The sequence below is a fragment of the Anoplolepis gracilipes genome, chromosome 14, assembly GCF_047496725.1.
Source record: "Anoplolepis gracilipes chromosome 14, ASM4749672v1, whole genome shotgun sequence".
NCBI lineage: Eukaryota > Metazoa > Arthropoda > Insecta > Hymenoptera > Formicidae > Anoplolepis > Anoplolepis gracilipes.
Window position 1 is genome coordinate 9,118,007 of NC_132983.1, and position 15,212 is coordinate 9,133,218.

At 28.7% G+C, this 15,212-nt stretch overlaps 3 protein-coding genes across 4 annotated transcripts; 1 reads left to right on the plus strand and 2 right to left on the minus strand.

Annotated features, from left to right (window-relative positions):
* Window positions 1–1,052: 1,052 nt before the first annotated feature.
* LOC140673582 (ectonucleoside triphosphate diphosphohydrolase 5-like) lies at window positions 1,053–6,098 on the minus strand. 2 transcript variants are annotated; one of them, XM_072906621.1, is made up of 4 exons: window positions 5,840–6,098; window positions 3,772–4,917; window positions 2,976–3,152; window positions 1,053–2,889 (listed from the first exon to the last, which is right to left on the minus strand). In XM_072906621.1, exons 1-4 carry the CDS (start codon window positions 5,858–5,860, stop codon window positions 2,812–2,814), a joined length of 1,422 nt encoding a protein of 473 aa, XP_072762722.1. In that variant the 5' UTR covers window positions 5,861–6,098; the 3' UTR covers window positions 1,053–2,811. The 2 variants fall into 2 exon arrangements, with proteins under 2 accessions (XP_072762722.1, XP_072762723.1); XM_072906622.1 differs by lacking the exon at window positions 5,840–6,098 and adding an exon at window positions 5,311–5,575.
* LOC140673584 (mitochondrial 2-oxodicarboxylate carrier) lies at window positions 5,650–10,299 on the plus strand. Its single transcript, XM_072906627.1, has 7 exons — window positions 5,650–5,787; window positions 8,856–9,149; window positions 9,244–9,350; window positions 9,422–9,484; window positions 9,562–9,861; window positions 9,940–10,085; window positions 10,171–10,299. Exons 2-7 carry the CDS (start codon window positions 8,984–8,986, stop codon window positions 10,289–10,291), a joined length of 903 nt encoding a protein of 300 aa, XP_072762728.1. The 5' UTR covers window positions 5,650–5,787; window positions 8,856–8,983; the 3' UTR covers window positions 10,292–10,299.
* LOC140673585 (uncharacterized) lies at window positions 10,067–12,098 on the minus strand. Its single transcript, XM_072906628.1, has 3 exons — window positions 11,341–12,098; window positions 10,673–10,955; window positions 10,067–10,574 (listed from the first exon to the last, which is right to left on the minus strand). Exons 1-3 carry the CDS (start codon window positions 11,650–11,652, stop codon window positions 10,495–10,497), a joined length of 675 nt encoding a protein of 224 aa, XP_072762729.1. The 5' UTR covers window positions 11,653–12,098; the 3' UTR covers window positions 10,067–10,494.
* Window positions 12,099–15,212: the final 3,114 nt, after the last annotated feature.

Sequence of the window (15,212 nt, forward strand, 5' to 3'; positions counted from 1 at the left end):
TTCACTTCCGAATAATCGATGATGATAATTTAACTACAAAAGTGTATCAATAATGAAAAACATACAATAAAAGATATTTCAATATAAATTACATTTTCAATGTTGTAAACATGAAAAAAATTCACATGTTATCAAATGTTATTGTGTAATACAAATTCCTGTTCTATTATTACATTATAAAACAGGAATTGGTTTCACGTGTCTATAGCATATAAAAATAAAATATATATAAATCATCAGATTTAAAAAAAATATCTTTAATGAAATATCAGCAGAAAAAGCGAGGGAGAGAGAGAAGGAATAATCCAAAATCAAGATGCATATTAATTTAAATTGCATTTTTTTTTAATTTATTGACAATAATAAATTTTTTAAGAAAATATATATAAAATATTCTATCTTTTCTGAATTCTTAGAACCTTTGAATAAACGATTAAAAATAAACAATATCTAATTATATATATATACATATATGTATAAAACATTTGCAGAAATTTTTTTTTTCTTTTATATAATTTCTGTCCATATAGAAAAAATAATTGAAAAATAATTCAAAGAACAACTTTCGTATTTTGTTTTATTTAGAAAAAATAAAATTTGAAGTAAAAAAAAATTTTTCTAAACAAAATAATACGAAAATTATTCTTCCAATATGTATGTGTGTCTGTGTGCGCGCGCGCGCGTGTGTGTGTACAATTCATATATAAATTTATATATGATTATAAATAGGCCATTTTTTTCAAAAATTTTACTTAAAAATAAATAATTTTTTAAATTACTTTCTAATTCTTCTTTTTTATGTATATACGTAGACAGAAAAAAAAACTTATATGAACATATTTTATTTATATTTATATTAGGTATACGCATTTACATTTGATTATATATATATGGTTGTCTTTCCGCGTAACTGTAAATCTTATATCATCATAAAATTCATTTTCTCTGAAAATGTAAGAGAGATGCAAATAAATTATACATTATAGAAGTTGTGTATTTATTAATGAAAAATTAATGCATAAAAAAATAAGTTTTCGACAAAAATACAAAAAATATGATTACTAAATTTTTTTTATTTATTTCAAAAAATATATAATTTTTCCGCATAAGCTTACACATTTATATTCATTCACATTGTCAATACTGCTCTTACGACTCGAAATTTCATAAATCAGTGCTCAGAATTGAAATCAGTAACACCAGAAACATTATTTTTGAGAAAATAAAAATTTTTTAATTTTTTACTTCTGTTCCCTGTCGCAAAGCCACTTTTGTGGCTCTGAACCAAAGCTCGAAATTTTGCGCAACATGCATGTTATTTATATATACAAATTTTTTAGAAAACACTATTTTAAGGAAAAAATGCAGTGGCAGCGTTAAACATGAATGGTTGCAAAGAAACTTATTTATCTATATTTTGAAATTGGAATATGAGAAAGATAAATATTAAGTACTTATGTATAGCGATACATTTTATTTAAAAACAGCATTTTAAAGGCACTATATATACATATTACATGCATCTATAGATTTGTGTCTCTATTTTTATAATATGCAGACTAATATATAAAATGTAAAGGATTGTATAAGACTTTAACAGTTTGTAAATAGTATGATTCGTTGCATTGCGCTGTATATAGTGTCCTAAAACCACTGTACATCTTTTTAAGAGCAGATTTTTTGGCCAATTTGAAGATAATTTTTCTTCAGAGAAAATGTTGAAGTATCAATAATTTTTGAGTTATACGCAATTGAAAAAGGTTTTTTCGCAAATTTTGTAGAATTAAAAGATTAATACAATTACTTTCAATTAATTTCAGGAATTTACTTTAATAAAATTAAAAGTTACAAAGTCAGTTACAAAGTAAAAAAATATAAAATAAAAATTAGAAATTTGTAAAAAAATGATGACTTTTTCTTGAAATTTTCACTAAGAAAAATGATCTGTAATTGGCCAGAGAATCCGCTCTTAAAAAGATGTACAGTGATTTTAGGATACTCTGGATGTTACAATCAATATCAAAATTATAAACGCGAACGCGATAGAGTAATGAAAAATCCTGTAACATATTGCAACACACTGAGACATAAAAAAAATCAAACTTTATATACATCTGTGGCATATTTATAACAGATAGATATTAGCATCTTGATTAATCCTATTTGTACTAATTTTGTGATGATAATCGTAATTTTTATGTATATTAATATATGCCAAAAAGTTTTATTTTTTCTTATATTTTAGTCAAAAGTTCTATAGTAAATATCGTCGTAAGAACATATTCGTAATTTCACACTTTTCTGTAATTATTGAATCATCATACTTCTTAATTAATTTTATATATTGAATGATATAAATTTTATCATTGAATGATTTACATTATGAATCTTGAGAGAAAAAATTAAGAACTGAATATATTAATACAAAGTTATTGAATGTATATTGTGTGAGTACATATCCAAAAATAAAATAGTTAAAAATATTTATAATATAAAAGCGATATGTTTTCTATTTGTTAGATAAAAAGACACATTTTAGATAAAAATATATTATATACATGTACCTAAAAATATATATTAAATACTGCTTTTTTATGTCATAGGAGTGATATCAAGATAGATTGTACGATTACAATGTTAGGCAATTGTGCAGTAAACGTTAATAATTCAAACATTTTCATTGCCAAAGCCAAAATGTTTACATCTTAATAACTGCTTTGGCTATTCTTTTTTCCTCCTTAAAAGCATTTTCTTGTCTTTTGTATAAATCTGCTATAAAATTCATCCAACAGTACAACAATAAAACATAAATCAAAGTCCATTTTGAAGAACATTGAACGCAGCTCCTAATGCCCAACTTAATTCGTGGCCATTAATCTTCTTGTAAAGCTACAAGAGTTAAAAATATTTTTATTTTTCAAATATTTTCAAATGATTAAAATCATAACAAAATATACAATCTCTATTGTACTTACATATAATTTAGTTGTTGGTTCCAAGCCAAATCCATCTCTTAACAAAATATAAATAAATGTCAAATCTAAACACATGAATGGCTGATCTGTGTTTGGATAGTCGCATGTTTCAATTGCTTGCTTCAAAAATCCAATTAATTGCACCATTCCACCCAAAAATGGATCTATTAATGCTACCTAAAAACTCAATTCATGTATATATATAGTGTGTGTGTATACAGGGTGAGGAAAAAGTATAGAAATGTTGCAAAAACTCGAAAAATAAATTTTACAGAAAACGAATCTAAAACAAGATTGAGGAAAGATCCAGCCATCTAAGGCAAGGTCTATTCATTTATTTCATATTTTATATTAAAAAGTATCATGACAAACTTTAAAATCTCAGGAAATTCTTCACCAAAAGAAGCTTTATTATAGTGTTTTGGAAAGCACTTCAAGTAAGCTACAAGAATCTGCAATTAAAAATAGGGTGTTCCATTTAAGAAATTAAAGGTAACCTTCACATGACCTTCAAGCAACTATTTAAGGTCAAATCAATGACGTCATCTTATGTATCTCTTAAAACTATACAACTTTTGTCTGAAATATTTTTCTGTAAAACTTATATTTTTCGAGATTTTTCAGGGTTTCCATATTTTTTCCTACACTCTGTACATATATATAATTTTTCATATTTTACGATAATAAAAGTTATAAAAATTGAGATACGTTATTTAATATTTTTATAATAAAAGGATATTTCTTATAATTTTCTTCTTATAATTTTTTATATAATATTTCTAGTTGAAAGCCTTACCTCTGTTGCACGTTCAAAGTAGTATGAAAACGCATATATTTCATGATCTTTTAAGCCTATTGGTTTGTCCGTCAGAGTATTGACATAATTTTCGATGATCTTTGAACATTCCGAAAAGTGTACAATTGGTTTATTTTCTTCCCCACCGGCAAAGTTTTGAGTCTTTATTAGTTTGTATGTGCCATTTATCGGACCTTTTACAATATAGTCACGTCCACCGTATGACCATTCAGTGGATATAATCGGATTGATGCATTCAGAATGTATCTCTATAGGGAGCTTAGAGTCTGCATCCAGATTCGTGTCATAAGTTAATATCGCTTTTCTGGCAGCCATTAAACCCATGCCTAAGTAACTGTGCGTATATAAGCTCATGTTGTGATTTAATACATTTACGGAATAAACATGTTTCTCCAATTGTTTCACTTGATCATTATTTGGCTGAAATGTGATCTGTGTTGAGCCTCCCCCGAGATCTAATGCAGCCACAGTAGTTTGAGAACTAACAGAATTAAAACGATCAAGTAAGAAATTGACGGTGAACCAAGAGAAGATTCCCTCATCTGTGCCTTCCATTATGGAGATGGAATTCTTTGCAACCTGAAAGCCGGACGTGTGAAACAACTTTTTGCACTCTTCCAGTATATTGTTGGCTTTATGTTCCGGTAACAATCTCAATCCTGCTGTGGCTTTCATAGTCAGCAATGTACGAGACCATTCGGATTGCGGAATAACAGTCTTTGCTTTATCCAAAAGTATAGTCAGAGATTTTGCAGCATCTTTCGGATTGTTCGCAAACGAACTCAAACCTGGTTTTATTTCACTAAATAGCTCATTGTCTAACACTAAATTGCCATTGAGAATTGACTCGTGAAAACTGAAGGCTAATACACGACTACCAGTAGAGCCAGCATCAATAACAACAACATAGAATGGTTTTTGTAAATTAAATGAGAATGCTAGTGTATCGATAGCTTTGCTGCCTATTCTCATAGGTTTTAAATCATTTGCTATGGCTATATAACCTAGGAACAATGTACCAAGCAATACCAGCATGGTAAAATACTTTCTTCTTAGCTGATTAGTAGTTTTCTTTTGGTGGGATGCCAATTGATTATCACGCTCCTCTTCATTTTCGTTTCTTAGCTAAAAATATAAAAACAACAGTATTAAAAGAAAATCTGGATTAATGAACAATATTCGATGTATCACAAATTATATTGCAAATACACATGTGTATAAATTACACATATTATTACACATACACATTATTATTATGTAAATCAAAATGTGAAATATAAAAATAAAAAAAAAAATACCGCAATTAATTTAAAGCTACTATAAAAACAATTATATATAACAAAATAATGACAAATAAAAAATAGCTTCACATATTTTCTGTCAAGCCACGAGTTTAACAATTTTTTCGAAAATCTTTCCCATCGATTTAAAGCAATATAACACAATTTTATAACAAAAATAAAATATTTCTAATCAAAATTAATCTTGTAGGTCTTTTTCGATTATTTCTATACTCACGAGCGTATATTGCATTTAAGGCGATCCGAAGAACTTGCCAAAGACATAGATTCGTCATAAAAAAAATCGTAATTCTCTTCATTCGATAAGCAAAACGACAAAAAGATCGACGTAAATTGTGACAAATCGCGTCAAATTGTGTGTTGTGCTCATTTTTTTTCTTTATGGATTTCGTTTCTAGACTCTAGAATTCTAGAATACAACGAAGATACACGCGACACGCGACGTACGACGTACGACAGGCCACACTTCTATTAGCCATTAGCACACCTGACCACGTGGTTTGCCATATGTCAAGCGAGCGTGATCACGTGACACGCGAAGAAAGAGGCATGTTCGAAATTCGAACGATTCATGTCGAGTGTACATACATACATTATTACGTATGGTTATGATAATTAACAGGATGATCGATTACATCGATAAAGGATTAAACCGTGTAATGTGCGACGAATGAATCTTGATAAATAAATTTCGGTAAGTGATTTATTAATGATAAATTGTATATATATATATATATATTATATACCTTTCGATGTCGCACACTCATGTTTCGTTCGGACGTGTATACACGATAATGGACGATTGAAATCTTTTTCCTCGAATTTTTATTGGCACAATTGGACGAACGGCATTAATAGAAATAAAACTGAAAAGAGTACGTAAAGAAATCAAGAGATATTACGCGGAACTCATCGCAAACGATGACGAGTTACCACAATTAATGGAGTACGACGCGGCTCGTGTCGCGCAAGTTTCATGAAGATTGCACGTGTTGATTGGTATTTGTGTGTGTGCGTCTCTATACATTCATTATGACATAGCAACATTTAGATTCGATAACGCACGAACTTCTTCAACTCTTTAGTACCGATGACGTTTCTCATTGTGGATAATATGGGTGCAAAGGTGAATGGAGCGAGTTATACACTGAACTATATAGGGTGTTCCTAAAATGACTTATTTATTTTGGTGAAATTAGAAAAATCTAAGTTCAATGCTTTATACGATATATATATATATATATTTAAACAGCGCACAATATTTATAAAATAAATATAAAAACATTTATATAATAATGATTTGAATATATATTTTATAAATATTTATCAAAATATTTCATATTTTTGTAATCTTTTATTGTTAGATTGAACAAGTCATAAAGATTTATCATAAATTATCTCACCAATTATATAATATTTGAGAAATATTTACAAAATATACTACAATATAAAATACTTATTTTCTTATATTTATTACCATAAAATTATATAAAATTATCTAATCTACATTTTAATAATATATGTATATGTCAAAACTTTTATATATTAAAAAAAAATACTAAAAATATTTATGAGTATATATTTATCATAAAAATATCGTCTGCTCTTGTTGGGTATATATTTTCAGAGCTTTTTTATAATTATTATTTCGTAACATGGATGTGTGTGTGTCTCTTTAAGAATCTCCTGTATGTTCGCAGAAAAATGAATTCGTAATATACAGCATATATACATACACGCACCATTATCGCGCTGAAAATGAAAGACATTATTCAGTACAAAACTTTTACGTAATTCATAAACAGACCACAATCGCAGACTGATTATAGGCTGTAAACGAAAAACTTATTGTCGTAGAAGTTTATTGGCTTGATGATTTTTTTATTTTAGTTATCTTTATGCATGTTCAAAACTATTATACTTATTCATATATATACTCGTTGCGGACGTCACAGAGGAAAAAAGTCATTATCGCCTAATCATTCAATTATGCAATACAGTTAGATAATAACGCTTTTATATTACAACGAATTTATATAAGGATGAATTGCTAAATAATACCAGTAAAATAGTGGATATATGAATTTTTGTGTGGAAATTATACATTTGCGTCAAATTGTGATATCTATAATAATATTTATTTGCTAAACGTAAGTAAATCCGTAAATATATGTAGTAGAATTAATTAAATGCTTTTGTGCTTTTATACTTCTTGTAACTATACATATGTAATGCCATCGATCACAGTACGACATGATACGATGTGTGTTGTGTGTGTGTGTGTGTGTGTGTGTGTGTGTGTGTGTGTGTGTGTGTGTGTGTGTGTGTGTGTGTGTGTGTGTGTGTGTGTGTGTGTGTGTGTGTGTGTGTGTGTGTGTGTGTGTGTGTGTGTGTGTGTGTGTGTGTGTGTGTGTGTGTGTGTGTGTGTGTGTGTGTGTGTGTGTGTGTGTGTGTGTGTGTGTGTGTGTGTGTGTGTGTGTGTGTGTGTGTGTGTGTGTGTGTGTGTGTGTGTGTGTGTGTGTGTGTGTGTGTGTGTGTGTGTGTGTACATACATACATACACATACATCGTATCATGTGGTACTGTGATCGATGGCATACATATGTATAGTTATAAGAAGTATAAAAGCACAAAAGCATTTAATTAATTCTACTACATATATTTACGGATTTACGGTATATATATATATATATATATATATATATATATATATGTGTTATATATATATATATATAATGTGTGTGTGTTAAGGGAGGGAGGGGGACTAGTCCCTCCTCACACAGCTGTTATTTAAACGTATATAATATACACATATTTAAAAACAGATTTTTTAGTTAAGGTTTTAAGATTAAAAATATTAGTATACATTTATTTATATCGATAATATATATTACGTTTTTAAACATTTTTTATATTAAAATATATAACAATAAGTGCGATATATAATTTGATAATTTGATACCGTTATTGATATAAACAAATGTACTAAAGTTTTGAATCTTAAAACCTTAATTGAAAAAAGAAAAACTTTTTTAATCTAAAAAATAGAAAATTTAACTAATATAAATAAATATATATATATACATATATTTTTATGTATGTATAACTTTATTAGTATAGCATATTAAAAAAAATAATGTGAAATTGTAATGCCATATTTTTTACAGTAACATGGTAACAAAAGTTATTCTTATAAATTACTTTTATATAAAGTAACTTTTCGAATTCTGCTCTAATGATAAAATATTATAATATTATGATTAATATAGTCTATATAGTTATAAACATATTTTTAAGTAATATCTATATAAAATTTATTTAAAATATGAAAATAAGATATTAATCATTGTATCAAAAATTACAATTCTTTTTTGTGCTAAAAAATAGATAGCTAACTCAACAAACATTTTAGGTCTTATTTACTATACATATATATTTACCTACTATACATACATTAATATTTATACTTATTATTATTTTATACACAATATGGACCATGCCATAAACTTATCACGATTAAAAATTGTAAAAGTAGAAAAGTTTTACAAAACTGTGCATATCAGTACTAAATTAACTTTCTGATGCTTCAAAGATAATGTAATTTTATTTGATCTATTAAAATAAATATAAAAAGGTAACAAGAACACATTAAAATTAAAAGTAAATATTATTTTTTATATGGCATAGAACATATTATAGTATTAATAATTTTATAGTTCAATATTTTAAGAATAGAAAAAAATTAAATTACATTATTTTTAGATACAACATACATATATATCAAATATACATTATAAAGTATTGGATTTTATTTGTATTTATACAAATAATTTTGATATTATTCTTTATATTACATCAATGAGACAATTCTTTTAATAAAGATTATAAAAATGGCATATTACAAAGATAATATTCTAAAAGAAGCTGTTATCCAAATATGTGCTGGAGGATCAGCAGGTTTTATTGAGGTTTGCATAATGCATCCAATGGATCTTGTTAAAACACGTTTTCAGCTTCAAGTGAAGACATCAAACATGGATCCATTTTATTATACAGGTATTATAATATATACATATATAAAATATATATATTTTTTTATTGTATATATATATATATATATATATATATACGTACATAAATATTATTTTAGGGATTTATGACTGTATGACTAAAATGTATAAGACTGAAGGATTATCTGCATTTTGGAAGGGAATTTTACCTCCAATAATTGTAGAAACTCCCAAACGCGCAGTTAAAGTAAGTGTTTATGTTTGATGTTTAGAAATATGATTTTTTTTACTTGTGTATAAAAAATTATTTCTTTTTAGTTTTTTACATTTGAGCAATATAAACAATTTTTCTTATTCGGCGCTAATGCACCTACTCCATTGGTAATTATTTGAATACAGTTACTAACATATACAATTTTCTAATTATTTTTAAGATAAACAAGTTTATATCATTACAGACATTTTCATGCGCTGGTTTCTTTGCTGGTGTTACAGAGGCTATACTAGTTAATCCTTTTGAGGTGATCAAAGTAAAATTACAATCTAATCGAAAGCATGTTAAAGAAAGCCCGTCAACTTTTGCAGTGACAAAAGAAATAGTTTCAAAACATGGTTTTGGTTTAAACGGTCTGAACAAGGGGCTTTCAGCCACTATAATGAGGAATGCGGTGTTTAACTCCTTTTATTTCAGTTTTTATCATTCTGTTAAAGAATGCGTGCCAGTTAAAAAAGAACCTTGGTTGGAATTTTTAACTAAAGTAATCATTCTCACAATACAAACACAATAAATATATGCAGTTGTTTTTAGTTTATCGTATCTATGAAAAATTTTTTAGATTATTATAGGATTTGTGTCAGGTACTGTTGCTTCCTGTTTAAATATACCATTCGATGTTGCCAAAAGTCGCATTCAGGGACCACAAGATGGCACACAATATAAAGGAACATTGAATACCATACATATTATTTACAAGAGAGAAGGGTAATTATGCATGTAATTTACTTAAGAATTTGCTAAAATTGCTCAAATTGTTCTCAAGTTACTTATATAAAATACATTATTCTAGATTCACAGCCTTATACAAAGGTCTATCACCAAAAATATTAAGATTAGGTCCAGGTGGTGCTATTATGCTTGTAGTGTATGACTACATGCATGCATTTCTTACAAAAAAGTTCAAAGATTAATTTTTATATATTTTGAAAAATTGAAGTGAAGTAACTATAAGATATTGTTCTTTAAGATGCATTTAATATACACATATATATAAAATAAAGAATCATATAATTTCATATTTTGTGTACCAAGTAAACTTTCTTTAAAAGTTTAAATTCATTTATTTTTTTCACTCCTTTTTCTTATACTTTATATATTTCAAAATAAAGAAAAATTAATCATCTAAAACAGTATCTAGCCATTTCTCTAAATCAATTGGTTTAATTGGAGCATTCTTTGACTTTGCTTTGGAATCTGCAATAAATCAATATAAAAATATTTTATATGTAATTTCCAAAATAAGAATTGTGTGAAAATTATATGGAATGTCAATTATTAATTTAAAATTTTACCGTTATGTGATGTAGAAATAAACTGTGGAATTGTTGGATTATTCTGGACTGGTTCTTTTAAAGATAATAAAAAATCTATATCTTCTTCTAAATTATTGATATCTTCTGATGGGAATTTCGTGTTTGACTCCAAATTTTTCGATTGATTGGTCTTTATATCCTTTTTCTTCTCATTTTTCAAACATACAGTATCTCCTGAATTCAACGTATTTGGATAAATTGTTGTATTGTAAGTAGCCTCTCCTTTCTCAGCATCGTTATTGATATTCATCAATTGATCGCTCTAAAAAGATCATATAAATCATCAAATTATTTCTAATTATTTGTTTAATCAAGAAAGATAGTTGCAAAATTAAGGAACTAGACGGATCAACTTAAAATTAAAAGTTAATAAATTTAATACATTTAAAGGTTCATGAATTTAACATTGCACAAAGCACTCTTAGTCTTTTAAAATATAAAATTAATAATTAATTTGTAAGATGGAGTAAAGATTTATCTTGTAGAATTATAATTTTTATTTGTATGATTTTTTTTTTATACAGTCACTATTAAAAATAAGTTCGATATAAAATAATATTTATGATTTTGAGATTGAATTATTTTCTACGGGATATATATTAGATTTATTAACTTTTGGCGTAGTTAATTCGTATATTGGTACTTACAATGAAGTATTTGTCGTTTACGTTAATATATTCGTTGAATGGAATACAATCGATCGCGCCTGATAATGTTTTTAGATTTAAGGTGAAAAATTCCGAGAATTGTGACGAGTCAACGGACCAAGCTTTCTCTGATTTAAAGACGAAATGTCCATTTTTTGAAATCGGAGCGTTTATGAGAATACCGAAATCTTTGCCTACATCCTCGTCGATTGATATTTCAACGTAATCGTCGGAAGATGACGGAAATTGTGATTTCTTTTTCCCTTTTGTCCTCTGCATTTTCGAAGATTTGTCCATATACTTTTCGATCATGTAGTAATAATACAGTAATTATAAGTCTATAATAATACATATACCGGAGAGTTGAAGAGTTGCAACGTGAACTTTATCTAAAGTTCACTGATTGCGACGGTTGCGATAATCGCAATGCGATTTGCGACGGTTGACAATCCGGAACAAATATGGCGGATAGTAAGAGATAACAATATTTGTTTTCTTTCTCACATGTTCACATATGTAATAATTTCTTATTTTTATAATGTTAAATTTGGTAATTGTACAGAATAGCTACCTCACCTCAAAAGTTGATAAAATTATACTCATTCGACGCGTTTTTGCATAAAATGAAAGAATCTGGCAGAAAAAATTGTCGCTCTGCCCCGCGAAGCGAGATATTAATTTTTAAAGATATCAACTTTTGAGGCTAGGATATCTGTCATATTATAGCGAACTCAGTCGCTTGCACTAGTGCGCACTGAGTGCGAACCTTTCTAGTACCATGTATTCGGATGATATTCACTGCCTCGGTGCAATCAGATTGGTGTATTCGACGAATAAAAATTACCCTAGTGTAGTGGTGAATTTATATTCGGACAAACGACAAAAACTGAACGAGAGTAGAAAATGTTGCACTGACTTTTCTGACAGTGCAGTTTGGTCATATTTGTTTAATTCGTTACTAATTCAAAAAAATGGAAGATAAAGAAAAGTTTATTATTTTAAATGAATTATTATGTTAAACAATTTTTTTGCCAGATTCTTTCATTTTATGCAAAAACGCGTCGAATGAGTATAATTTTATCAACTTTTGAGGTGAGGTAGCTATTCTGTACAATTACCAAATTTATGTTCAACTGATGGATCTCTGTCTCTTTTTACACATTATGCACTAGACACTAGTTGCATGTTGCGTTCAGTTTTGAGCATCAAGATAGGTCGCATTAGCCTAGTGCTACACGAAGATAGTTCTGCACTCAACCATGTCGGGGCAGCACCAGAATAGAGTCAGTGCATGTGTACCGAATTCGCTATTAAGGCTATCGCACACAAAATGCATAAGCTACATGTGCATAGCAAAAGATCGTATGAACCAATAATAATATTATGTAAATCAATATGGCGACTTAATATTCGATGCTCATTGGTCCATACGATCTTATGCTATGCACATGTAGCTTATGCATTTTGTGTGCAACATTTAGTCAGTGCCGCACTGGGACAAAGCATGAAACTAAATATTATACATGTTATATTTATTGCACTGTAGATTAATTTTTTACTACCATTAAAATATTTTTATAATAATGTATAATAACCTCTTGGTCTCTATTCTTTCATCACAATATTCACGTAATTCTTGATTTTGGTCTTTCTTCTTTCGTTATATTTATTAACACTTTTTCTATTATTTCATCATTGCTACTGCTTGATTCTAATAATTCATTTAAAATAATAAACTTTTCTTTATCTTCCATTTTTTTGAATTAGTAACGAATTGAACAAATATGATCAAACTGCACTGTCAGAAAAGTCAGTGCAACATTTTCTACTCTCGTTCAGTTTTTGTCGTTTGTCCGAATGTAAATTCACCACTACACTAGGGCAATTTTTATTCGTCGAATACACCAATCTGATTGCACCGAGACAGTGAATATCATTCGAATACACGCCACTAGAAAAGTTCGCACTCAGTGCGCACTAGTGCAAGCGACCGAATTCGCTATAAGTCGATATGACAGATATCCTAGCCTCAAAAGTTGATATCTTTAAAAATTAATATCTCGTTTCGCGGGGCAGAGCGACAATTTTTTTGCCAGATTCTTTCATTTTATGCAAAAACGCGTCGAATGAGTATAATTTTATCAACTTTTGAGGTGAGGTAGCTATTCTGTACAATTACCAAATTTATGTTCAACTGATGGATCTCTGTCTCTTTTTACACATTATGCACTAGACACTAGTTGCATGTTGCGTTCAGTTTTGAGTGCTCACGTGCTGTCAACTGTCATTCTTCGATATACATATAGGGCGCGTTTGGGGAGACGCTATTAGCGCTAACAGCATCGTTCTCTGTTAAACTTTTCTGTTTAACTTTTAATGAGTAACAGAGATAGAATAATACCGTTAGCGCTATTAGCATCTCCCTGAACGCACCTATAATGAGCAACTATATTTGAACTAAAAACATTTCTATTATAGTTTTGATAGAAACTGTAAAGGTATAAGCAAATCAACCAATCACAGTTAAATATTCTTATGACGTTTCTCAGAATGCTTGACTCCCTTGACTGTGGTTGGTTGATTTAGTTAAGCCTTACAGTTTCGATTAAAACTTTTCACTTGTCATGGGTCATGGCCTTTAACATATCGTGCATCGTGGTCACAGTATAAGTAAGTACAATAAGTGCACTCGCGTCGATTTCATTGCATAGACTTCTATAGACAGAGCGTTTTACGAGGGGCATTTGATAATCGCGGTAAAGGGGGCATCGGTGCCAGGTCGGCCATTTTCGTAACCGATCGGATGTGTTCGGCTTTCCATATATAATTACTGATTCTCAACCTAACTTTATTAATCAAAATATTTATAATTAATATATTAAATGTTTTATTTGCGTCATTTCAAATATTGTACATGATAATAAATACTATAAAGTCTTTTTTGTAATTTTTTTTTAAATCAAATAGTTTTTCTAATCAAGAAAAATATAACGTAAAAAAATTGTAATACGAAAAAAATTTAGACCCACTGATACAATCACATTTTAAATATTTTTATATCTTTTACTGTATATATTATTATTAAATAAAATATTTTATAAAATATTCTATATATATACATATGTTATATATATTATTATTCTAATATGTATATTAGCACTTAATTTTTATAAAAGGGTAAATAAAATAAAATATATGTTTGAACACGTTCCATCTCTATTTGTTCAACATTTTTTTTATTTTTGTGTTTGCGATTTTTACATTTATACACAACACAAAAACTCATTTTTATATCTCTTTCTAAACTTCGATATTAGTATGTTCTTCACACTACTATTTAACATCATGTTTAACACATATATGTACTACTATATTGCTAACACCCATAAGAGGAAAAGAGAAAAAAGATACGCTGAAAAGAGACAAGTATAGCAGGAATTTCTGCCGTGCTGCGCATGTGTGACGTCTATAGAGGCGTGGCTTATTATACGCGGCTTGTTCGAGAGATATGAAATAGACATATATATATATATATATCAGCACATGCGCACATTGCACAATATTCCTTGCTAGAGCGAGACACGAAGTATCGTCCGCACCGTAATGTTGGCTACAGTTTCTCGACTTCCGTTAGCAATATAGTAGTATTACATATATGGTTTAACACATAGACAACATATATGTTAGGTTAGATATTGGCCAAACATTATCGAGTCTTAACGAAATAAACCGAGTTGGCACCGATGCAAAGAGATTCCCGCAGCATCAGAGCCCCTCTCACCCTAATTAGGGCCTAACGCTCTGTCTATAGAAGTCTATGTTTCATTGTTGTTTTGTGGCAACGATCCGTCATGTTGTTGGTTGTGCGAGCG